The following is a 24,975-nucleotide window of genomic DNA, read 5'->3' on the forward strand; positions in this document are numbered from 1 at the left end:
TTGTGTGCGACCGCATCGTTGGCCATTATTAGGTAGCCACGACAAGCCCAGCCTTACCATTTGGAACTAACAGTGTGCAGTCTGCCTGGGTCTTGTGGATCATGTTGCCACAATCTGACATGATCTTCTGTCTATTCCATTGTGCAGTTCATGAACTATTAGAAAATAATAGTTTGTTTCAAGCTTCGCCGTTTGATTTACCCCATGGTTCGTCGAGGTTCGTATCTGTATGGTTTTTATTGGCAAGGGTAGTCAGCCTCCATTTTTGACAGCCATGGAATGCAGACTTAGCTTCGGTCTTGAAATCAGAATACTTTTTTGCCCTTGGAAATTCCCAAAACGGCAATCTAGAACGACGACAGTCACCTCGGTTTCTTGCCCGGTGATCAGGCCTGAAACGTGCTGAAGATGAGAGAAACATTCTGCCTTATTTTAAGGTGGCGAATCGGAACCGAGATTATATGGGTTAACTCATTTCATCATGCATGCCAAGCTTCAAAGAGTGTAGTATCAAGTTCTGGTATGTTTCCATGCCGACTTAAACCAAACCCTTTGTTCACGGCGGCGGCACCACATCGATGATGGGTAATGGTAGAAATCTTGTCCATACGGATCGCAATCCGGGCATCTGTTAATCGATCGGCGGCGTACAATTTCCATCAAGCAGGAGAGATGACAGAGCCTGTTTGATTGATTCAGTGGAGCGACCACATTCGCGACCTGCATTAGCCTTCTGCATTGCAATCTCTACCACTGACGTGTACGCAGTCAACCATACAGCCTGGGCAACGGACGGAGGGAGCTATTCCTCTTCAAATGCTACATCTTAACATTGGGCCATAGGACTCGGACAAACCGATTAAAACAATGCACAATGTAACGGAGTCGCCGCGCATAAGGCCTATCACCTACAGCAATGAAGATCCACTAGTAGGCAACTTGGGAGACACGACTTAAGTGACTTTATGCAGACCTGTTCCAAAGGCTTCTACACCGTCATGGCTGAGAGTCACTATGCGGACTCCGAGTCCTTCCACGTGCATCAGCCAACCACTCAATACAGATCTATGCGAGTCCGTCAGCTGCAGAACGGGTAGAGAAATGCAAAGATTGGAATAAGAAAGGCTGCCGTTGTTTGACATTCCCACGATGGATCAACCCAGACAAGCTCTTCAGGGGATATGCATGTCATGTCGGCACACGACTGACCATTGTCGAGCGCCACAATCCTTCAGTCGTGCATGCGTGCATGTGTACCTGGGTAGATTGGCCACTGTGCCTCATTTCGGATGAAAGAGCCTCAAAGTGAGCGCACCTGCTTGCTTTTTTATTGAAGTCAAAACACCAAGGCAGCGGTGCAGGATAACGAACCCTCATGATTGGCTCAAGGACCTGGGTGTTGCAACTTGCAGGGATGCATATGGCAAAGGGAATTTGTTTCAACAGAATCTTTATATTCATCTGTAATTCTACTAGTAGAGACAGCTACACAATCGGCTCCACACCTGGCCCGGCCACGTACAGCGTGTAAGTTCATGGAAGCCTAGCCGTTGCTTCTCTGTACCGTTTGCAGCAGGATGGCGAGAGCCGGACCATGCGGAATGTTATCGTGAGTCCAGCTTGTAGTTCGCATGCTGTCCGCACTTGAATGCATGCGGGAATCCCTGACAGATCGCACCATCCTCAGGGCACATGCATAGGACAGGACTGACACGGGTCTCACAAGCAGCGAGTGAACACCATGTAGCATTGAACCAAACCACATTGCTACCAATGTAGGTAGTCAAAGCGACGAACTCGTGAATGACGCCGTTCTCTATCCCAGCATGTTACACCCAGGTTCAGAGTACTTGTTCCTCAAGGCGATTCCGCAAAGCTGTCCAGCCTCGACCAAAACAAGCAAGTAACCGGCCCCAAGAGGTGTCTCCGTTCAACCTGTCGTCCACCGTATTGAATGATCGACCCAGATCAGCGTGCCTTGTCTTGCTACTTTTTGCGCACCTCATCGTGTTCCGGAGATTGATCCGGGCAATCAATCGTGCAAACCTATCCACGCACCTCAGCTTGTGAAGTGATATCATCCTCTGACATATGAACCTAAGAATGCAGTGTTAACCGTCTTTGTACTGCAGCAAGATGTCAACATGCGAGTTGATCGCGAGCAGAAACAGTGCGCGCACGCTCTGGTACAAAGTGTTTGGAACCACATTTTTGGACGAACAGTCCACCGCCGGAACTCATGATCTCAGGACGCAACCGAAACATGACGAGACAGACAATTTGCAACGGCGAATTCTGCGACGTTCAGAAAGATGCCGCGCGCTCACGAGCTTGACACGGCAGAGAGTAGCAACGATTTGTTCGCATTGATTCCAGGATCCAATCATGTCTGCACAGCACAGCAGCTGACAGGCATACTAAGGGGCTTTCCATGGTAGTGCAGCCAGGCAATTCTAGAACAGAATCTAGAGCTCATAGTTTGCCAAGCCAGTCAAAGCTCGCTTGATTGAGATGACAAGAATTGGGTTGGCGACCCACAGAAGCCTTTGCTTGGTAAAAACCTACCTGGCGGTGGGCGGTACGGAGTACTATACTCGAAGCTTTTTCAGCGTATCCGCTGACTCTCCAACCACGTGGAGTCAGGACAAGACAAGACAAGTGCCAAATCAGATCAATTGAGCCTCAATGGCTATTTCGTGTGCGTGCGACTGGAGCAAAATCAACATGCGAGAAAGCAGTTTGGAAACACGGCAACCGTCCCGCCAGAGCTGTCGAGTTACAGAGCGCATGCGTCATCCCGCTGATGGCATTGGTGAAAAATACCCCGCCATCAGCTGCCCCGCCATGCGTCGTGTAGCTGCTGTATGTACAGGAACAGCTCGTCAGTCAAAATCCATGTGAAAATCCCTGTTGCTTTGGCGTTGCACTGCAGCAGAGGCGTGCGACTGTCGGTTGATCTCGGCCTTATGGGGTTTAAGGAGACTGTAGAGCACATACATGCGACTCTGGATGATTTTGAATCGTGCTGTAAAGAAATGGCGCAAATGGTCTTGTTGCGGACCTGACTCCATGTTTTGCGTCACAGAAGCCCACATGGTAGAGGGTCCGAGAAGTCTCCAGATGGAGAAGCGTGCCAAGAAAGCGAGGAGAGCAGGAGAGGGTGGCATTTTCCAAGGTTGATGGGATTCCACGAGCAGGAGACGGGCCGTTGTTGGCGGTGAGCTCCCCACAGGTTTCCCACACGAGCACCACCCAGAAGAATGGAGCACTTGTTCATGTCAAGCAATGCTAGCGCCGGCGGTCTAGATCATCAGGAACAGTAGCTGGGATCTGTGCTGTGCTGCGCTGTGCTGAGCGCTGCGTGCTGAGTGCTGAACCCAATTGCTGGCATGTTTTTATTCGGCTAGGTAGTTCGCTTGAACTCTAAATTGATGAGACGAGTAAAGAACGGACAAGGCCGGATGTGTGTGCTAACAACCGAGTAATTAGGTTGTTGTTCTCGAAGCACTTATGCCATCCATTTCCTTCTTAGCCATTGTGCCAATCGCTATTCCTGTCTGCTCAATTCTTCGCTGAACAATATCTTCGGATGTTGTTGCTGCAGTATCTCAATACCAACCACGACCCCAACCCAACCCCAACGAGGCGCTCGCAAGCTTGAACCACCCAACCCTCACCGCGACGTCACGGTGAGATTACATCGGACCCCTCACTCGGTTACGTCACTTTCTCGTTTCTCTCAGGTACGTTCGCGTTCGCGCTCCGTTGCGCTCAGCTTGCGATTCATCGATTATGTGTTACCGCGTGACGGGTTACCTGGGCGTGCCGTTTTATCCAGCACTGTGGAAAGATTCCTTTTCGTTTCGGTCGGGATGAGCATCGGCCGGGCAAGAGAAAAGGGCAAAACACAAGACAACCCGAGTGATGGCAAACAGTCTTTACCCTTCGAGCCACACAGGTGCTTCGGGGGGCTGCAAGCCATTTATCTATCCTAACCAGCACTTCCAAGGTGGTCCTGCAGTTCCATGCCCACACTCTTGATCCTCACCGTTTGATTCGATCCCAGGAGCAAAACCTCCAGCCATGGTCTCTCCTCCCCCCTTCCGACATGCGCTCAGTAACACCCAGCCCGAGTCGCGTTAGTGACGCCCCCACCTTGCCCACCTCTGAGCTGTAGCTCGCATTTGGTTGTCGCCGGTTACGTCGAAATTGCGACAGCGAAAAATAGAACCGAAGACTTGAGAAGACGGTCGCCACTGTTTGTATGGCTGGCTGGCTATAATCAAGTGGAGCTTTGCGAAACCTGGAGTCTGTTGTGAAGCCACTGCGCGCACATGTTATTTTATGTTAACCTCATAGGATCGCACCGCCTTGGTTCCGACTCTTGACTCCTGCGTCCCTTGTCTCTTTCATCCCACCCCTTCGTCCCGCTAGACTGTCACACGGCTTGTGATCCCGTACCTTGTGATCCCGTACCGCCTACTCGACCACAAAGCTCGTTCCTGTTCCTGTTTCTATTCCTGTTCCTGTTCCCCATTCCCGTTGCTGCCTGTCCAGGGCTGCGACCTGATTCGTTTGTTCCTTTCCTACTTGTGGCAGGAAACTCGTCTCTTTCTTCCCCGCTCCTGCTCGGCGCGTCAACTCCAATTTCAAACCCCGTTTACCCGTCACAAACTTCGATCTGGCTTTATTGTTCCAGTATCACGCGCAAGAGAGCTAAACAATCATGGCCGACCAGAAACCAGAGAAAGGGGGAAGATCCCACGTCGTCATCCACGAAGCTCAAAGCACTTCCAGATCCCCAGCGACTGACAAATACGACGAAGAGGACCTGCCCGCCCACGAACGAAAGTCGGTTACTCAGATTCCTGTGACCCCTGGCATAAACCTGGAAACATACCACTCGACACCAAACGACGAGAACCCATCCGGCACAAGAGAAGGTCAGAGCTACTTCTCGCGAGATCCTCGAAAGGCAGATCGTGCGCCGCAGAACGCTGCCGGCGCCCCAGAAATACCGCCGCCTATTCAGGAGGAGCCGTCTGAGTCCGACTTCGCAGCGTCCTCGCAAGGCACCATGTCACATCAGGAGGTGTTGAGGCGTATAAGCCTGTCGACAAAAGGTCGAAGGGAATCCATCAGCGACATCAAGGCCGCTGTGCCCGACCTTGCTCTGAGCGGCAACATCATCTCCGCCACCTTCACCTTGCCACACTCGATAAAATACCGCCAGGGAGGAGAATGGGATTTGGGAACCAGACGCGGGCAGTCAGCCCTGTTTGATTCCTTCTCCCACCTTTCATCAGACGAATCACCCTGGAACCACACCGTAGTGGCATGGACTGGTGAAATTGAGGCCCCTCGCGATGTGTCAACGCCGCCCGACTCCCATCCCGACACCAGCCACATGCATGGCGTCAATGCTTTGTCCGCTCCGGTGCCCATTGATGGCGTTACGCCGCCCTCGCCACCAACGCAGGACGGCTTATGGATTCCTCGCGAACACCAGGTCGAGCTCGAACAGAAGCTATCCCAGCACAAGATGATCAAGACTGTGCCCATTTGGCTGTCTGACGAGGACGAGCAGAGTGCCGAAGGCATCAGGCTCAAGGACCAGGCTCGCTGGAGAAAATACGCCGACCAGAATCTCTACACCTTGTTTCATTATAAGCAACATGAACCAAGTGATGGAAGAGCCGAGCGTGTTCAGTGGGCGGATTACTACCGTATGAACTTGGCTTTTGCCAACAAGATCATCGAGACCTACAAGCCCGGCGACATTGTAGTCATCCACGACTACTACCTCATGTTACTCCCTAGCATGCTGCGCCAGCGTGCCCCGAAGATGTACATATCCTTCTTCCTACACTGCCCTTTCCCCAGCAGCGAGTTCTTGCGCTGCTTGCCGCGAAGAAAGGAAGTGCTCGAAGGTGCTCTGGGCTCCAACTTGATTGGCTTCCAGTCATACAGCTACTCGCGCCATTTCTCCAGTTGCTGCACCCGCATCCTCGAGTTTCCCTCCGACTCTCTTGGCGTTAATGTCTATGGCAACCGGGTCGAGGTCGGCGTTTTCCCTATTGGGGTCGACGCTGCTAAATGCCAGCAGTTGGCATGGTCCGATGCTGTTGACGACAAATACCAAGCTTTGAGAAAATTGTACGAGGGCAAGAAGATTATTGTTGGCCGTGACCGCCTGGATAGCGTGCGCGGTGTGGCGCAAAAGTTGATGGCCTTTGACAGGTTCCTGGAGCTTTATCCAGAGTGGACCGAGAAGGTGGTCCTGATTCAGGTCACGTCACCGACAACCCTCGGAGGAGATGAGGAGTCTGGAAACAAGATTGCCGGCAGAGTTAATGAGTTGGTCATGAAGATCAACGGCACATATGGCAGTCTCGGATTTTCACCCGTTCAGCACTACCCCCAGTACCTCAGCCAAGATGAGTACTACGCACTTCTGAGGGTAGCCGACATCGGTCTTATTACTTCTGTCCGGGACGGAATGAACACGACCAGTCTGGAATACGTCGTCTGCCAGCGCGATAACCATGGGCCCTTGATTCTGTCCGAATTCAGTGGTACTGCTGGCAGTCTTGTAGACGCTATACATATCAACCCTTGGGACCTCTCAGACGTGGCCAAGCAGATCGATCACGCCCTGACCATGTCTGACGAGAAGCGCCTGGCCATGCAGTCGTCCTTGTACCACCATGTCACTACCCACAATGTGCAAAGCTGGAGCACCAAGTTCCTTCGCAAACTTGTGGGGATCCTGAACAGCAACCACACTGCTGTCGTGACCCCATTACTGGACCGCACCACAATGTTGCAGCAGTACCGAGCTGCCAACAAGCGCTTGTTCATGTTTGACTATGACGGTACGCTTACGCCTATTGTTAGGGAACCCAGTGCAGCCATCCCCTCGGAGCGCGTCATTCAGACCCTGAAGTCGTTGGCGTCTGACCACCGCAATGCTGTTTGGATAATTTCTGGCCGTGACCAGGAGTTCTTGCAGCAACACTTGGGTCACATTTCTGAGCTGGGCTTCAGTGCCGAGCATGGAAGCTTCATGAGACACCCTGGTGAGACAACCTGGGAGAACCTGGCAGAGAAGTTTGATATGGGCTGGCAGGAGGAAGTCATACAAATTTTCCAGAAGTTCACAGACCGCGTGCAAGGTAGGTAGCTGTGGCCGGATATCCACGTATTTCCTGAAACTAATCATGTGCTAGGCTCTTTCATCGAACGAAAGCGGTGTGCTCTGACTTGGCACTACCGTCAAGCTGACCCTGAGCAAGGCTTGCACGCAGCCCGAGAGTGTCAGAAGGAGCTCGAGTCGACTGTGGCTAAAAAGTGGGAGGTGGAGGTCATGCCCGGCAAGGCCAACATTGAGGTGCGCCCTACATTCATCAACAAGGGAGAAATCGTCAAGCGTCTGGTCGCCAGTTACAACACAGACACCTCTCACCTTGCAGAGTCGTCCAAGCCGGCCTCTTCTGAGCACGGCATTGAGTTTGCTCTTTGCATGGGCGACGATTTCACAGACGAGGATATGTTCCGATCCCTTAACGTTGTGAGCGGTACGACTCTCAGCGAGCAGACCATCTTCACCGTTACTGTCGGCGCGAGCACAAAGGTTACTCTGGCCAAGTGGCACGTCCTAGAGCCTGAGGATGTCATCGAGGGTATGGCCCTCCTTGCCGGTGTAGGCAAGAGTGGCGAGATCGGCGATCACGCCTTGAGCACCACCAACCTTGCTGCAGTTGCGGGCTTGGAAGGACACGTCCCAGATGCATGATTTATTGGTGAACAATATAGACAATCTTGTTCTTGGTTATCCGAAAACCACACAAGTCAGGACACACCAACGTAAAGGCAATGAATGGAAGAACAGCGCGGAGTTCAGATGGTTTATAGTCTGGTTTGATGCTCATTGAGCAAAATAGATAGCATCATGGCATCGTGAAAGGGAGTGTTGTTGCATGGAAAGCAGCTCCAGGCATAGAATTGTAAATAGTACCAGAGCATCAAATAGAAATTAGATCCTTGGTCGTCCCTGTTGACCCAGTTCATCTATACGAGCCTGCATTTTGACCAATTTCGCCAGACTTGAACTGTCAGGAGGCTTGGCTAGGACAAATCCTCTCACGTGCAAGTTCGCATCACATGCAAGTTCGCAGTAATAATCGAGTACAGCCGTTATCGCTCAGCTTTGGTTTGACCTCGACCACATCCGTGAACTCCCACATCGACCCCCACGTGCGATTTGTCGTCGGCAGCCGTGCGTGAATAAAAGCAGAGGGCGTGCCAGGGACCTATTCGTTCTTGGCGTCCTCGCGGATGAAAGAAACTCTGAGGAGTGATGCTGACACGTCGGGCGGAATGGGACTTGAATCGTTCCGATGGCCTATGCGATTCGGTACTTTCTGGCCTGTTCGATTGCGCAGCTGACATTTTTTTCATTTCATTTCAATTCTTTTTTTCAGGCATGGGTTACTGCCTTAACGTCGTTCGTTCTTTAACGAAGCGTGTTGGCTCCATCCTTAACAGCGGGTCAGTGCCTATGCCCAATGCCGAGTTCTCTGGACCGGATGATCCGGGACACGAGCGAGATGAGGGATAGCCGTTCGTAGCTGGTGTTGTGACATACGGCACTGCCTGCACCTGAGCGACATGGCTGGAACTGGGCTGTGACTGAAGAGGGGCCTAGCCATCAAAGGCGGAGTGCAATGGGTTCATTAGCACGAGCTGTGATCGAGGTGGCAAAGGCATCTTGTGAATCTGTGGAAACCCCCCCCCCCCCCTTGGCGAGCTTGAGTGGTTCTTGACTGATTCTAATCGGGCCCGTCATCCGGTGGAGGTATCTTGTGAAGCTCTCTTGTCGGTCTCCCTTTGACAGCGAATATTTGTTCAGGAGGCTCATACTGACTGACCGCGAGAGATGACCCTGAGAAGCCCATAGATGCGCACTGTGCTAGAGATGAGCATGGCCGTCTATAATCACAGGACCGCTCCTGTCAGTACATGACACCATCGACTAACCTCAGGGCCAAGACTATCATGTAAATCCGCAAAGTGTTTGTCTTTTCACCGGCAATCGGACCACTTGACTAGTCCAGTAACAAACCATAGAATATCAAACCGTGGCTCTGACGGAGTGTTGCGAATTATAGGTTTTACTTAAGCTTCGTTTAGAGTTTGGACTCTTGCTCGGAAAGTCTAGACAAGACGTATTCTGGGATCGTCCTTACCGCATTCTCTTTCCCATAAGCTGCATGTGTTGAAGTCCCATCCGGAAAGCTTTACGGAGTTACCAGGATAGGTCAAGCCGACCCCCGGGCCAGGGTCCATGTGGAGTCGCTTACCTCCGGTATGCACCATGGTCGGGGTAGGTGCACTGCCGCAAGTACAACGTCACTGGAGTCACCAACAGATGCCTAAGACCATCACTTCTCCGACCTTTTTCACCCTAAGTAACAGTCGCACCAGATACGGAAGCCGGTATTCTACTCACTGTTAGTGTTTCAGTCAAGATGGCTACGCCGAGTACCTCGTGGGAGACCCTGGCAGCCGCAAAGCGAGAAGCCATCCTCAACTCCATCCCCACGAAATGGAGACTGGCTAGCATCCCCTCAGTAGAGGAGCAGCGCGATGTTACAGGCACATATTTGCAAGATTTCCTTTCTCCTAGAGAGATCGAGATAACCGAGACAGATGCTGTGGGGATAGTGGAAAAGACGTCTTCAGGTCAGTGGACCGCAGTCGAAGTGGCGGAATCTTTCTGTCACAGGGCCTCCTTGGCCCATCAGTTGGTGAGTCTTCAAGATCTCATCTGGGGAAACAGCCTCACACTTCCTAGCTCAATTGCCTCCATGAGACTTTCTTCGACGCTGCATTAGCCGACGCGAAGGAGCTTGATGAGTATATGGCCCAGCACAAGAAGCCGAAGGGCCCTCTGCATGGTCTTCCCGTGTCGTTGAAAGACCAGTTTCACGTCAAAGATGTCGAGACGACCATGGGGTATGTTGGCTGGATTGGCACTTTCCAAGGACTCAAGGGAGACAAGCGCGCAAAAGTATTCGAGAGTGAAATGGTACGCGAACTCCGCCAGCTTGGGGCGGTACTCTACTGCAAGACCAGTGTCCCGCACACTCTAATGTCTGGAGAGACAATTAACAACATTATTGGGTATACTTGGAACCCAAAGAATCGCAACCTCTGCTCTGGTGGCAGCTCTGGTGGTGAAGGAGCGCTGATAGCATTTCGTGGTTCGCCTGGTGGGTTCGGCACAGATATAGGTGGTTCTATTCGTATACCCGCAGCCTTTTGTGGTCTCTTCGGCCTCCGTCCAACCATAGGCAGACTTCCATACGAGGGCATGGCAAACGCAATGGATGGACAAAATACGGTGCTCAGCGTAGTCGGACCGCTTTCGACCTCTGCCGGTGGTCTCAAGCTCCTAACCAAAGCCATACTATCCGCCGACCCCTGGAACCACGACCCACTAGTGACGGAAATGCCTTGGCGAAACGAACTCGAAAATCAGACCAAAGATTATCTGGCTGCGTCTGATCTCGCTGTCGGTATTTTTGAGCACGATGGCGTAATTGGAATACACCCGCCTCTCAAGCGCGCAATGAAAATCGTTCGCGACATTTTCAGTTCGTCTGGTAATAAAGTCACAGACTGGCAACCACCAAGCCATGGAGCCATCGGGGACTTGGTACTCAAAACATGGGTCTACGATGGAGGTAAAGATATTTTGGAGGCTTTCAAACTATCTGGCGAACCATGGGCACCACAGATAAACCTCCTCGCCGAATCACGACCGCAGGCGACTGCGTCTGAAATTGCTGCTGTCAATCGCGGACTGCGGGAAAAGCGAAAGGAGTATCTCGACTACTGGAACAGTACACAAAACACAAGCGGGACTGGGCGACCGGTTGATGTGTTCGTCTCACCTGTGGCGCCATTCGCCGCTGCGCGCGAAGGCAGATATGACTATTACGGCTACACTTGGTATGTCAACGGGCTGGATCTCCCTAGCATCGTCGTCCCCATCACGACAGCAGATCGCCGCGTAGACGTCCCCGATACTTCATACAAGCCGGTGAGCGACCTGGACAAGAAGATACAGAATGACTGTAAGTTCTACAAGTGAACAATGTCTTGCACTCTGGATGCAATCGCATAGTATAGCTAATAAACCTTACTGTTGACAGACGATCCCGAGATATACCATGGCACCCCGGTCGCGCTCCAGTTGGTTGGTAGAAGATTTCAGGAGGAGAAACTTCTGGCGATCGCTGAGTGGCTAGAGCAACAGCTCAAGGGCTACCAACCATAATCCATGAAGCCAACATAACTAGCACGTGGAGAGGGAGGCAACGGCGTTTCCTTAAGGTCAATGATAGGGTATTAGTTTATCTTCGAAGCATTGGTAAGCTTGGCGTGTCTAAAATTGCACCAGAATCACGACAGCTGTGTTTATCCATTTTGTTACTTGTGGTACTCGTTTAGACTATTCTGCGGCTCACTTTTAGCAAGAGGATAAGAGGTTAACATGGATGCCCCAGTTGTCTCTGCAGAGGGTTTCTCACAGGCGACGTATGAGGTGTGTAACTGTGGGAGTCCTTGTCTTTTATTCCTGCATCATTCAATAGCTTTATATTGGCTATACGGTGGGCCAGGTGGAATCCCCTTCTTTGGGGGTGGTAGTACCAGATTAACGCTGACTATCTTGGCTGGCCACTTCCTAGGCAGTGGTTCATCTCTTTCTCCTAGTCGACCTCTAATTTTTCTATTGTAGGCTTGACGACAATACTGAAGGTTCGAATGCTTTTAGGCCCGTATCTAGTCTACATTTACCTTAAAATACCTCGTTGATAGATCCTGCGTGTTCAATATCTATTTCACCCAGTTTTTGAGCACAAGTTTGGAAGATTCACCTGGCAACCGGGTAACCTCAGTGATTCAAGCCGCTAGGAAAAGAGGGCGAGAATTCAACAGTGGATCCGCAAGTTGACCAACTCCCTCTTCACAGCTTGGTTCAAGTGGTCGATCTCAGTTCTTGGTAGTCCGGCAAAAAAGAAGCCTCGCACAACTCTTTCTCCGATGCTAAATTGCCGCCTGCCCAGGCCATACCCACATTTCTTCATCGCCCGGTCTCTCGGCCACGGGCTACCTAGTACTAGAAGCGCTCGCTTGTAGAATTGTGAAGTCCTGCTTGAGCGAGAAATGGTTGCTCACTTCACGCTGTTGTGGGCCGCGCTCCTTTTTGCGACGGGAGGCAGACTATGCACGGGCCATCGAATGGGGAGCCGGTCATCATGACATTATACTTCCACCATGTTGGCGTGGCTTAAGTGATGAAGAAAGAGAGAAAAGATATAAGAATTAAGAAGGAAACGGAATTGTGTTGAAATGTAGAGTGGATTTATCTTGCCGCAGAGGTTATCTGACTCGACGTGCACTGGAATACTCTGCCGGCAACCATCTCAAATACGAGATTCAGACGGCAAGAGAAAGAAGAGAAGAAAGAAAAAGTATCAATTCGTTAATCAGTCCCAAGTAAACACCATACTATCGCATATGCGCCGCCCGGACCCGAAACCCTCCTCGTGTACTCCTGAATCACACAAAGTCCAGGGGAAAACCCCCCTCCCTCAAACTCCTCATCACCGGTTATGTAATCTCAACGATGGCCACCGAAACGGGTCTTCAGCCGTTGCCAGAGCGATGGCTCCCGTGTAATTTCGAGGTGCATCAGCCTTCCATCCGACATGACGATGCCCCCGGCCGCAGGTGTGACGACTATCTGCTGTCCGCCATGACGATGCGAAGCCGGGTTCGTGGGGGTTGAACTACCGGCTTGGGCTGTCCGTGTTCGAGTTGGCATTTGTCCGGGCGGAACAACGCTTTTTACGGGGAACGGGACCCGGGGGTGTTAACTGAGAGTCAGGAATGATGGAAGTGGCAACAGAGATATGGTGGCTCAATCTTGAGTGATAGACTAAATCAGCGCCTGTTCATACGGTTTCTAGTTGTTTAAACTGTAAGGTAGCAATGCCAAGATTTCGTCCGTGGAGTGACAGGTGATTATATGTGACGATAGAAATCTGGGGCGAAAGAGGAGGCCGCCAAGCGGGGTCCTGGGACCAGTGGATTGGGTGAAATTATACCGTACGTCACATGGCCTGAGGTGATGGTGAGGTGATTGGCTGCGATAAGCAGGCAGTTTTGATTCTTTCTAATATTATAGGACCTCGAGAGGTGTGAACGAAATAACAATAATAATACAGGGTATAGTCGCTCTTTGTCACAACTGAAATCGCCGTACCTCAAGTCCTATTAAATCTGGGACTGAGAGGACTCCTCCCTGGCGCACCAAATGTCCCATCACTAATGCGGCGCAATTTGTTCAGATCAAGCTCCGGTTTCAAATGCGAAGCGATGTGTGGTCTTGCTGATCCAGGCGTCTTGGGTGTCTTGGGTACTTCTGGTAGAGGTCGATCCGTGGGCACAGCTGGCACTCCAAGTCCATCAGCATCGCCCCATTTGCCTCGCGCAAAGCTGTCCCAATCGCCAGAGTAATGTCCGGATGATGCAGTCTGCACAGATGCGGCCGACCGCGTCCAACGGAACGAGGAACGCGCAACGGAGGATCTCGTCTTCCACGATCGGGTACTCCACTTTCCGGACGCTCGAGACATCCAGCTCCAAGTCGTCGACGGCGCGACAGGCCCGCCAGTCAACTCTGCCGCCAATCCACGCCCGTTGAGCTCGGCAGGATTCTCTTTGGCACCGAAGGGAGTGCTCAACGCTAGTTCTGGTATGATTGGTGCTGAGCCAGGAAGTTCGGTATTCTGCATAGGCAAACCTATAGAAGCCACACTAGCCACGCTTGAGCGTCGTCCAGCGCCGGGACCAGCATCGCGGGATTGCCACAGCACCCGGTGAAGACGCAGGGAACGAGCTGACTTGTTCTGCTGGGAACGGCGATTGCGGCGTAGGATGATTACTGATCCGATGGCCATCACTACTACAGCCAAGATGCTGGACAGAATGATTGCGGCGAGGCTTCCCGGATTGATTGAGGATTGAGAGCTGCTACTCGTTGGCATTGCTGTTGATATTTCGGTAGTTGTGATGACTAGTGTTCCGGGCTCGATGTCTGAAGTAGCCTCGCCCTTCGATGTATCGACACTGGAGGACTGTGAGAGTGTCGTCTCACCAGCAGTTGTGGTAGTCGCTTGTCTGGTGATGGTAGAAAAGCCTGTAAGAGTAGTTGACACTGGAGACGCCTCGCTGGAAACTGTACCTGTGGTAACAGCAGCCAGAACGAGCCCTGGTGTCAGGGGATGTGTCTCAAGAATGCTCAAGTCCTCGTCCTTGAATCGAATCTGCAGCGCCGGTCCAACCGTGACAATGACAGTGCCAGACGTTGGGGTTGCCGCAGCACGCGTGAACCCCCAGACTCCACCACGGAAATCAGTCGTGTCGGTCGTACAAGTGTGACCACTGTACGAGGATTACATGTTAGTGATGGCACTCAACACATCAGAATACTCCATACCTTGGTACGCAGTAGACAGCCGTCTCCCCAGCCGCCACTGGGGCAAACCCTTCAGCTGTCCGAGTCTTTGTTACCTCGCAACTTGGCCCTACCTCGAATCCGGACGGGCAAATGGCGGGTGAGTAGTATTGGAAGCCTTCATCTTCGATGTTGGCTGCCCACGACGGTGGATCACACCGGGATGGCCCGGTGGTGGGGAAAGGCGGATACTGCGACGGAACTTTGGTGGTTGTCAGGAGCCACGAGGTTGAACACGATGGCGTGAAGACGGTCGTGAGAGCTGCAAGCGGCCCCGTAGGTGTAGACATCTCCGCTCAAGTACCCCAGATGCCAAGGAGATCGTCGGCCAATAGCGAATGTCTGTCAACAGTCTACCAAGCATTCACCCAAAGCATCAAAACTCGGAGAAGAAAGGTCAGACGACTAACATGAGTCTCCACGGTGGCTGACGGCAACATCTTTAAGGTTATTTGGTCACTGAGCATTGGGGCTGCTTTTGCCAGTATTGCTCGTTTCGTCTCGTAGATCATGCAGATCGACATACCATGTTCCCGGATGACACATGCGTTTAAGACTAAGGTTAGTGATTTGCTGAAACCCTGGACGGCGATCAAACTCGACGGGACCGAGGCCCTTTCCCCGTTCGTTATTTTCTTAGCTTGCCGCGCCAGGCACGCAGGCACGCCTCGATTCAAGGTCAACAAGAAGCGGCAGAGCCTCACTCAATCAAATTTATGGTTTTCTGCGTTGCAACCCGTCTTTATCCCCTGTCAAGTTTGAATGGAACGGTGTCAATGCGTTCGGATTCTTTTGGATCCACAACATCGGAGGTTGTGCTGGCCTCTAACAGGGTGGACGGGGAAGAACACCAAAATCGGAACACGTGCGGTCCAAACATACATAAATATGCAGGCCTGCGACCTCGCCGGAGGCACATGCGACTGCATTACGAAGTAAACTCTGCATTTCTGTAGCGGTCATCGCCGGAGCACGTGGCTCCAAAGAAATCGTGTTGTCATTCGGTAAGTAATTGAGTCGCGTCCATCAATCAGCGGCAAAAGGGCTAGGTGTATTCTCTGGAATTCCGAGCGCTAATGCAAACAAAGGCGCAATGCATGCATGGTCGCGACGGCAATGGAAACTGGCATTTCGGATTTGAGGCCTTGTCATCTGTGGCCTTCTTTCCTGGCCTAGCCAAGCTCTTCTGCATTGTGTAGAATTTCTGTGCCAAGCATAGCTTCAGCCCTGAAGGAGCGGCCTCTGGCGGCAAGGGGTTTGTTTTGCACCTCTCAATTGGGAACCATGCGTTTCAAGCACAACGAAGACCTGTCGCGACACTTTTTCCAAGGACAAGACTACGTGAAAGTTCTTGATGGGAGGCGGCGCAGCACCAAATTGATGATATTGTAGAGTTTTGTCTGGAATCGTTCCCTCTCTTCAGCCGTCATCGTGTTCGGAGCACCTCATCATGTAGGCACGAGTGAATATTCGCGGCCCTACAGGCAGCGGCTGGCAAGATGGGCCTCGCTCGATGCACATACCGAGTCGGCTAGCGTAGGGGATGAATGAGTGTCCTTCTTTGACGAGACCCTTATCCGTCATTCGGAAGTTGATAGCCACCAGATCATCTTTTCGAAGTTTCTCGGGCTTGATCAACGGGAAGCCAAGGCTGCTACAAACGTCCAGAACTCTTTGCCAGTCATCGAGTTTTGGGTATCGATCTTTATCCTCAGAATTTCTGAAGTGACGAACGCGCTCAATAATGGCATAGTTGACCATGTGTGTGACTTGATCCCACGAGTAATGCCGTGCTAGATCCAGCAACAGGGCCAGAAATCTCGGAGTGTGGAATGGGATCTTGACAAATCTGAATGCTCGGGGATCATCGCCTTCAGACCAATATTTGAGGAACATGTTGCGAACCCTTTGGCCCTCCAGGAGGCTGCTTCCAGGCTGAGAGCCTGGAGAAGTTGGTAATTGAGTTGCTGATAGGGTTGTATTTTGCGTCGAGACTGCGAGAGTTTCTTCCAGGTCAACATCGGAGAAGGCAGAGTCAGCAAAATAGCTGTCTTCTTCATCGGGCTCCTGCGTGCTGACAAAGACTTCGTGCTGCTTGCGTCTTGCGAGTTCTGTGTGTAGCTTCTGCAGATGTCGGGTAAGCTCAGAACATCGCTCCAAGAGATCATCGGTCGAAAGTTGTGTGAACGCGTCGCTGGGTATGGATGCAGATGAGAGCGGCATGCTCTCCAAAGTTCCGTTGCAGATGGCATCAATGTACTTCCCCAACGACTCTCGCCGCCATTTCATTGACTGAGAGAAATTGGTGAAGTACTTGTGATAAAATGCTGTATTGATTGATGTCCGACCATATCTGAGAGTAAAAAGTTTGTTGAAGATATCCTTGTCCACATCATCGGATCGGTCTGCCGCACTCCATTGCTTGTGCAATCTTGCGATGTTGGCCTCTGTGCAGTTTGCACAGTGCTCACCTGTAGGGCAAGCGGCGCACCTAGCAACCCGCAACTTCAGCATCGCCAACTGCGAAGTGTCGGCTACCGGTGCTGAGAGGACCTATCTACTGCCTAGCCTAGTCCTTTTGTAGAAGTAGATGAGACAGAAAATCGGAGGATCATATAAATAGAGAATCTAGTAGATTTCTTACTTCTGTGGCAATGGTTGTTTTGTTTATTGTTGATCCCGATGGAGTTGTAGCTGTGAACCAAAGCAGACAAATAGCGCCACAAAGGTGGGTGTGGCTGATTGGGTGGATGTCTCTTGATGCATCAACGGTATGCCCGCTCACAGGTCAAGGCATTGCAGTCGACAGATATCTCAAACATGAAATGACCCGAAGCTGGCGGGCAAGACCCCTTTCTCTGCGCCACGCACGTCTACTTTGAGAAACTGCGGATCAAGCAGGGATAGAAAAAGTATGACAAACGTGAGTAGATGGCTTCCCGAAAGACGGGAGTCCCAGCATCTACTGGACGTGCCTCGTTGATCAGTATGGCGCGCCAAAGCGACAAGTGACTGGAAAGGGTGTGGAAGGAGGGCTTTACACGGGAAAAAGTCATGGAATGCTAGTAATCAAGACTGTTTTGGAAGACAGAAACAAGAAAATGTCCTATGATTGTGAAAGATAATGTACAGTCGCTAGCGAAACCAGCGTCCTCTGCCTCTACTCTTTCGGTCACTGTGCACGGATCTGGTGACAGCTGACTCTTATGTACACCGTCGTCTATAGGGCTATAGGGTCCAATTCTGGATCTCTCGCTTTGATGGCATTTGCTTATGAAGTGCAACACCTGGTAAATTTATAATATATCACATTTACATAATGAGCAGCAAGCCCTTATAGTGCTTTTCCTGGTATCCGCTAGCAAAATCCACCGAAAGAAGTCGGCTGAAATTATTAGGCGCAAGGGTTTTTGTTTTTATGGCTATGACATGTTCAAGAAGGTCGACTGCCTTCTGAGACTGTCCATCGTTCAGGTATGCCCTTTCGAAACATTGCAGAACAGCTAGATCAAAGAGACAGTAGAAAAGGATGTCATGTCTGGTAGCTCATATAGTACACTGGTGTCTTCGAGGTACAGTATTCTATATATATCCCTATACTCGCAGGATTGTGGATTGGCGTATTTTGCGGAGGCTTTTAATGCACTAACCTTATAGCATTATGGGAGGGGATGAACTATATCAATATACTCGATTCTGAACTGACCAATCAAGAAGAAGAAAACTGAATCGTGAAGTATAAACAATATATGCAAGTGAATGCACCCCCTAGTTCGCGTCGGTTACTCTATGAAATGCCACCCGTGTGACCTTGGCCCAAATGCTGTAAAGTCGCCAGCCTCCACTGCACTGTAGCGAAGGTCAGACACCACTAATTTTAGATCGATCGACTGGGACACCTAAAGAAATTTAAATCCTGTACGCAGCTATTTGCTCTGAAGTCCATCCACAATCCGATACGTACAGTATTCTCAAATCTTCTATTTCCTTTAGCATCGTTGCCATCGCGGGTGCGCCGTGCTGCATTATGTGCGATCAGATTGATTGGACGAGGCAACACCCTGGCCGCGCGGGGTTTTCTGCTGGTCGCGTCGTCAGCTGCACGAGGCCCTAGAATACACCGTTCTTCTTGCCTGCGACATGCCTCTACCTATGATACATTACTGAGAGACTGGCCTAGACTTCAAGCCATTTGGAATCATCTACATACGGCGTCTAGAGTCATATATCGTCCAGAACACGACGGACAGATGAATGATAAGGCATGGCGAGCGTGCATCGAATTGGGTTGACCCAGCTTTCAGCTAGTGGGAGCCAGGCGGAGAGTACTTACCAGGTCAAGTATGAATCTTAAGGAAACATGGAAACCGCCAATGTCGTACTGACATATGTAGTATCATCTTCGTGCACGGTCTGCGAGGTCATCCCCGAAGAACTTGGGAGGCTGACCGAAGCCCATCGGGTGGCGATGAGCCGACTGCGACACCGAGACGAAGGGGACTAAAGTCCTTCTTCCTTTCGAAACACTCGTCGACAGCGACAGATGTAAGCCTTGATCACGAATCCGATACAGATACAATATTCTGGCCTGCCGACTTCCTCGACCCCGACCTACCCAATGCAAGAGTATGGACATATGGATACAATGCAGATTTGATTGGCATGTTCGAGGCGAACAATAAAAACAGTGTATCGCAGCATGGCAGAGACCTATCTGTTCATCTCGAGAGAGATATCCAGAACGAAGTGTGTGCTTCTTCAAACACGTGCGACACGGCGTGGTTAACTAGCACAGGACCCCGTCATCTTTATAGTTCATAACCTTGGAGGCATTATCGTGAAAGATGTAGGCTACTCCTTTCATACTTCGAAACCTCGACGGTATCATATACTAACGTGAGACTTTAGGCATTACGTCGTTCCCAGAACCTGCATCTGCAGACTCAGTTGGTCGTCTTTCTAGGCACACCACATCGTGGCAGTGATATGGCGGCATGGGGTACGATTGTATCGAAATTGGCTAGGCTTGCATTCCAAGACTCCAACAGGCGCCTCATAGAAACCCTGAAGGTGAACGGCGAGGTATTTGACAACATACAGGACGAGTTCCTACGTATTGTCCTTGAGGGCGGCATTCGGGTCCATTCATTTCAAGAGGCCAGGGGAATATCGGGTGTGAAAGGACTGTCTGGCAAGGTGAGCTAAAAACTTCCCAGTTCGTGAGGGTCTAGTAACAACTAACACGGCAATGCATTAGGTGGTTGATGATTACTCGTCCAAGCTCGGCTTGGTCGGACAATTCGAGACGGTCGAGAGCATCGATGCCAACCACATGCAAATGGTACGATGTAGTCATAAGAACGATCCGCAGTACCGTGCTATCCTTGGGGTATTGAGACAATTTGTCCGACAGAAGCTTGGAGACGTGGCTCCGGAAAGATGGAAGATATATCCCAAACAAGACAGTACTGAAGGGGTACCCATCAGACATCAGCCAGACTGCCGGAAAGGTAAGCATGTCGGCAGGACTAGTCACTCCGAAATGCTTGCAAATGGCTTGTTGATAACAGGCTAGAAACTCCGCATCAAACATGCTATTACATACGGCTCGAGAAAAACCCACGATTTACTGGTCGCGATACCATACTTGACGAGATAGAGGACCGGTTCTTCATTCGTTCCGAATGCCGTACGCTGGCGCTGGCTGGGCTTGGCGGAGTGGGCAAGACCCAGGTCGCTCTTCAGTTTGCCTACCGTATCAAGTATCAATATCCAGATTGTTCCATCTTTTGGGTGGCTGCTCTGAGTCATGGGACATTCGAACAGGCCTACACGGAGATTGCGCACAAGCTCGGCGTGCAGAGGACCAGCGATGAAGAAGACATCAAGGAGGCGCTATGTCGATATCTAAGCTTGGATACGGCTGGGAAGTGGCTTCTTGTTGTGGACAATGCCGATGACCTAGCACTGGTATTTGGGTCTGCCGGGAGATCTGGCATTATTCAGTATTTTCCCTGTAGTGACAACGGACTGATTTTGATGACGACGCGGTCGCAGGAGGTGGCTGTGGACTTTGCGCAGGCCGACGTGATTGAGGTGGGGAAGATGAGTTTAGAAGAAGCGACGGGATTCTTAGAGAAGTCGCTGATTCAGAAGGAAGCTCTACAAGATGCGGGTGTTGTTGATGACCTACTTAACAGCCTGGCCTACCTCCCGTTAGCGATTGCTCAAGCAGCCGCTTATCTGAACCAAACCAAGACGACGATAGCGAGGTACCTAAAACTGGTGAAGGGCGCCGAAAGTGAAGTGACGAAACTGTTTAGCAAGGAGTTCAGGGATAAGACTCGGTATGATGGCTCGCACAATGCGGTGGCACGGACGTGGCTGATGTCGTTCGAGCAGATACAACAGTCGAACAGAGTTGCAGTCAACTTGCTTACGTTCCTCTCGTGTATCGAGCCCAAGGCCATCCCGCAATCGATATTGCCTAACCCTGAATCGTTCGAGACCGAATCGGCTGTCGGAATCCTCTGCGGGTATTCGTTTTTAGCAAGACGGAGGGACAGCGAGACGTTTGACATGCATAGCCTCGTGCATATAGCGGCGCGAGCATGGACGCAAGAGCACGGTAGGACCGAGTCGGTTATGGAAGAAGCGATTTGTCATTTGGCGGAGATCTTCTCTTCGAGTGATTGGTCGAATCGGCATAGATGGCGACAATATCTGCCACATGCGTTTTATGTACTGGATAGAAGCAGAGGCTATAATCTAGAGGGTCGATTTAACCTTGTTGACGATGTCGGAAGGTGCCTTGACGCCGACAGACGGTTTAAAGAAGCCATTCGCTGTTACGAGGAGGTGTATGTGTGGAGACGAGAGCAGTTCTCCGAAGATGACAATTCGAGACTAGCATCGGAGTACAGTCTTGCAAGAGCATACCTAAACGACAGACGGATCAAGGAGGCGATTAAGATGTTCGAGCATATAGTGGAGATACAGAGGGAGATGCTAGATGAGACAGACCATAATCGATTAGCATCAGAGCATGAGCTTGCTAGAGCATACCTCGACGACAGGCGGATCAAGAAGGCGGTTAAGGTGTTCGAGCATGTGGTAGAGATACAGAGGGAGACGCTGGATGAGACAGACCATAATCGACTAGCTTCAGAGCACGAGCTTGCTAGAGCATACCTCGACGACAGGCGGATCAAGGAGGCGATTGAGGTGTTCGAGCATGTGGTAGAGGTACAAAAGGAGACGCTAGATAAGACAGACCATGATCGACTAACATCAGAGCACGAGCTTGCTAGAGCATACCTAAACGACAAGCAGATCAAGGAGGCGATTAAGATGTTCGAGCATATAGTAGAGATGCAGAGGGAGACGCTAGATGAGACGGACCATTCTCGACTAGCATCAGAGTCAGCACTCGCCACAGCATACCTCGACAACAGACGGATCAAGGAGGCGATTAAGATGTTCGAGCATATAGTAGAAATGCAGAGGGAGACGCTAGATGAGACAGACAATAATCGACTAGCATCAGAGCACGAGCTTGCTAGAGCATACCTCGACGACAGGCGGATCAAGGAGGCGATTAAGGTCTTCGAGCATGTGGTGGAAATGCGGAGGGAGACGCTGGATGAGACGGACTATTCTCGACTAGCATCAGAGCACACGCTTGCCTACGCATATCTTGAGGATGGCCAGGCTCAAAAAGCGGTCGACTTTCTAGAACACGTGGTGGCAGTGGAAAGTCAATTATTTGACGAATATGACCCTGACCGTCAAGTGTCAGTGAATTTGCTTGCGGACGCACAAGAGCGACTAGAGGCGGAAGACGGAAGTTGGGAGAGTGCAAGTGATGACCCAGAAGAGGATATGCCCACCGTGTAAGCTGGGTCAGACTAAATGCTAGAACAATAGACTTGAAAGTCGATAGCTGCTATTATATAACTACATATTGGAACCCCCCGAGTTCGACTAATGCTAATGCTAATGCTAATGCTTGTGCTAGGCTAGTGCCAATGGTCGCCAAGTTACAGTGGATTTTATGATAGACCTCAGCCACAGCTGGGCTTAGCGCGGGGTGCCAGGCCGGCCAACAACTTGGTGCATTCTAGGTTAGGGACCTCAGGGACCTCGACCTGTGCTGGACAATTTGGAGGATAATTGGAGAGCTTCAACCTTCAGGACAGCTGAACACAACCGATTAAGAGGCATAACTCCCACACAGCCCAGCGAAAGATGGCGACAGACGAGGAACCGTCCTACATTGACTACGAGACCTTCCTCGACCCGGCATTCACGCCAGCCTCGTTCGCCAACACCTTGGTTCTTGCGACAAACAACCCCAATGATGCCACCTTGGACCTCTCCACGCCGCTCTCCAAAGTGCTGTTCGATGCCCAAGAGATAGACTCGCACATAGACCTGCTTACGACAAGGTCTGCGATACCCATTTTGACACATACGAAAGAGCAGACGGACTCAAGCACGCGAATCATCTCCGAGATTGACAACCAGGTCAAGAGTCTGAACGAGAGCTACAAGCAGCTTGAGAAAGAGGTCATACAGAAACACGCAGAGGCAGATGAGGTCCGGCAAGTCGCTTCCCGTCTTTGGGAGGCGCTGAAGCTGGGCAGGTCAGTTGCACGGTGCCTGCAGCTGGGACGGCAGTTGGAAGTCCAGCACTCGGAGATCTCAAGCTCTGGTGCAGCTAACGCTGCTGGAGCCACCAAGAGTCAGGACCACCGGGCCCTGGTACGATGTGCGCACACCATCCTGTCGCTCCGCGAGGTCCTGGACCACAAGGCACCTGGCGAAGAAGGCTATGGACTGGACAGAATAAACACCATGAAGAGCCTGCAAGACAGCATCATCGCCCCAATCGAGCGATCAGTAAGGACTGCGTCAGAGCAGATCATACGTGAATTTGCTATTGGGTCGTCAAGTGGCACGGCAACATTTGCCCAAAGCGAGGAAACCAAGGCGCGAACCCTGTCAGCCATGACCACACTGTACCTACTTTCGCCCACCTCGGCCGTCAAGCCAGACAAGTGGGCTCCGCAGCTGCTGCTGCAAGCTCTGGAGAATTATCTACGCAATGCGCTGCAGAGCTCCATAGCCTCACTCACTCGATCGTTGGCAACATTGCCTACGCTGGATCGCACGTTGGCTGAAGTAGCTGCGCGGTGTCAAAACGTTGTCGCATTGGAGATCATCCTGGACACCACCAAGCCGCCAACGCACCCGCTACTTCCAAAGCACAGGCAAAGCACAGACGGCTCAAACCTCCTGCAGCCATTGCTTGCCCATCTGGAGACCGGTTCTCTGCCGTCGTATTTTTGGAGGTCCATGGCCAGCAGTCTGTCAACAAGGGTGGTGGAGTTGATGAACCGCGGCGGTGTATCTGCCCGGACACTCAAGTCTAACCGCAGCTCAGTGGGTGATGCCATTAGGGAATGTGTCATCAAGGGCAGCCAGGCACCAAACACCATCACTGTAGCTAAGAGCAAGACCGGAAAGTCAGACTCGGAGAAGGCAGGTTGGGATCGTGAGGTCGCAGTCATGGTCGGAAGTGTGGTTGGAAATCTTGGTCGATGATGAATGAGCTCAAATGACAATCACTTAATACTTTTAGATCATGGGCTCACACCCGAATTACGAAATCCTTTTTCGCTTAGCGGAACTGGATACTTCATCCTCCTGTCCATCAAGCTCACTGTGGCCCTTCTTTGCAACGTCCTGCTCAAGCTCCTCTTGTGCTATCGCAGCAGGACCACAGGTCCTCGCCTCAGAATCTTCGAAGACATTCACGATCTTCTCGACCCTCATGCCATCACCTTTCTCGGTTCTTATTGGCTCTGTGTCCAACCAGCTTCCACCAAAGTCGATGGATCCACAAATTACCACGCCGGTCCGTCACGAAGCTTGTTTTGCATCGCCCCAGATAATGTTATTATCATGCAGCAAGTTCACTATCTGCGCTGTCTCCCAGGCCCAACTTTCCCGCTTCTCCTCGACCATGTCCAAATCGAGCATTCTCGTCAGCGGCGTCGGGCGTGCGATATCTGTCTGTAACCGTCCCATGATCTCAGACTTGCTATCTGCATGACCAACTGTGAGGCGGTCCGTGGTACGGAAATATCCTCGTGTCGTGTAGCCCTTCATCTCTATCTCGTCAAAGATTCTGATCTCGCGTTTGGTCGCTATGGTTTGCTGTTATCGATCTGTTCGAAAAGTTAGTATCCTTACCAACCTATATTCGGCTTGGCCGATAAGGGGGCGCTTCATCACTCTCGGTCCGGACCGAAACGTTGCACCTAAAGCACCCCTTGAAAGGCAACATGGTGAAACCATCAATGTTCACTTGGACATGACTC

The 24,975-nt window shown here is 51.3% G+C and overlaps 6 protein-coding genes across 6 annotated transcripts; 4 read left to right on the forward strand and 2 right to left on the reverse strand.

Moving 5' to 3' along the window:
* Positions 1-5,077: 5,077 nt before the first annotated feature.
* On the forward strand, positions 5,078-7,795 carry BKA67DRAFT_518572 (glycosyltransferase family 20-domain-containing protein; the record flags this gene model as incomplete). The annotated part of the gene is made up of 2 exons (XM_046098019.1): positions 5,078-7,175; positions 7,230-7,795. The coding sequence occupies 2 exons, from the start codon at positions 5,078-5,080 to the stop codon at positions 7,793-7,795; spliced, it is 2,664 nt and encodes an 887-aa protein (XP_045957522.1).
* Positions 7,796-9,530: 1,735 nt separating this feature from the next.
* On the forward strand, positions 9,531-11,344 carry BKA67DRAFT_593224 (amidase signature domain-containing protein; the record flags this gene model as incomplete). The annotated part of the gene is made up of 3 exons (XM_046104923.1): positions 9,531-9,809; positions 9,857-11,141; positions 11,220-11,344. 3 exons carry the CDS (start codon positions 9,531-9,533, stop codon positions 11,342-11,344), a joined length of 1,689 nt encoding a protein of 562 aa, XP_045957523.1.
* Positions 11,345-13,233: 1,889 nt separating this feature from the next.
* BKA67DRAFT_568979 (uncharacterized protein) lies at positions 13,234-15,012 on the reverse strand. The gene is made up of 2 exons (XM_046103066.1): positions 14,573-15,012; positions 13,234-14,517 (listed from the first exon to the last, which is right to left on the reverse strand). The coding sequence occupies exons 1-2, from the start codon at positions 14,878-14,880 to the stop codon at positions 13,338-13,340; spliced, it is 1,488 nt and encodes a 495-aa protein (XP_045957524.1). The 5' UTR covers positions 14,881-15,012; the 3' UTR covers positions 13,234-13,337.
* Positions 15,013-16,009: 997 nt separating this feature from the next.
* Positions 16,010-17,104, reverse strand: BKA67DRAFT_536935 (uncharacterized protein; the record flags this gene model as incomplete). The annotated part of the gene is made up of 1 exon (XM_046100234.1): positions 16,010-17,104. One exon carries the CDS (start codon positions 17,102-17,104, stop codon positions 16,010-16,012), a length of 1,095 nt encoding a protein of 364 aa, XP_045957525.1.
* Positions 17,105-19,370: 2,266 nt separating this feature from the next.
* Positions 19,371-22,558, forward strand: BKA67DRAFT_312556 (uncharacterized protein). Its single transcript, XM_046096157.1, has 4 exons — positions 19,371-19,436; positions 19,499-19,786; positions 19,848-20,100; positions 20,166-22,558. The coding sequence occupies exons 2-4, from the start codon at positions 19,577-19,579 to the stop codon at positions 22,484-22,486; spliced, it is 2,784 nt and encodes a 927-aa protein (XP_045957526.1). The 5' UTR covers positions 19,371-19,436; positions 19,499-19,576; the 3' UTR covers positions 22,487-22,558.
* A 279-nt stretch (positions 22,559-22,837) lies between these two features.
* On the forward strand, positions 22,838-24,196 carry BKA67DRAFT_518843 (Golgi transport complex subunit 5-domain-containing protein; the record flags this gene model as incomplete). Its single annotated transcript, XM_046098043.1, has 1 exon — positions 22,838-24,196. One exon carries the CDS (start codon positions 22,838-22,840, stop codon positions 24,194-24,196), a length of 1,359 nt encoding a protein of 452 aa, XP_045957527.1.
* Positions 24,197-24,975: the final 779 nt, after the last annotated feature.

The sequence above is a fragment of the Truncatella angustata genome, assembly GCF_020726525.1.
Source record: "Truncatella angustata strain MPI-SDFR-AT-0073 chromosome Unknown BKA67scaffold_5, whole genome shotgun sequence".
Classification (NCBI taxonomy): Eukaryota; Fungi; Ascomycota; class Sordariomycetes; order Amphisphaeriales; family Sporocadaceae; genus Truncatella; species Truncatella angustata.

Coding starts and splice junctions, on each gene's coding strand:
- BKA67DRAFT_568979 (XM_046103066.1), bottom strand. CDS start 14,880: ATGTCTACACCTACGGGGCCGCTTGCAGCTCTCACGACCGTCTTCACG. Junction 14,518..14,572: donor GCTGTCTACTGCGTACCAAG/GTATGGAGTATT, acceptor ATCCTCGTACAG/TGGTCACACTTGTACGACCG.
- BKA67DRAFT_312556 (XM_046096157.1), top strand. CDS start 19,577: ATGGCGGCATGGGGTACGATTGTATCGAAATTGGCTAGGCTTGCATTC. Junction 19,787..19,847: donor TGAAAGGACTGTCTGGCAAG/GTGAGCTAAAAA, acceptor GCAATGCATTAG/GTGGTTGATGATTACTCGTC. Junction 20,101..20,165: donor TCAGCCAGACTGCCGGAAAG/GTAAGCATGTCG, acceptor ATAACAGGCTAG/AAACTCCGCATCAAACATGC.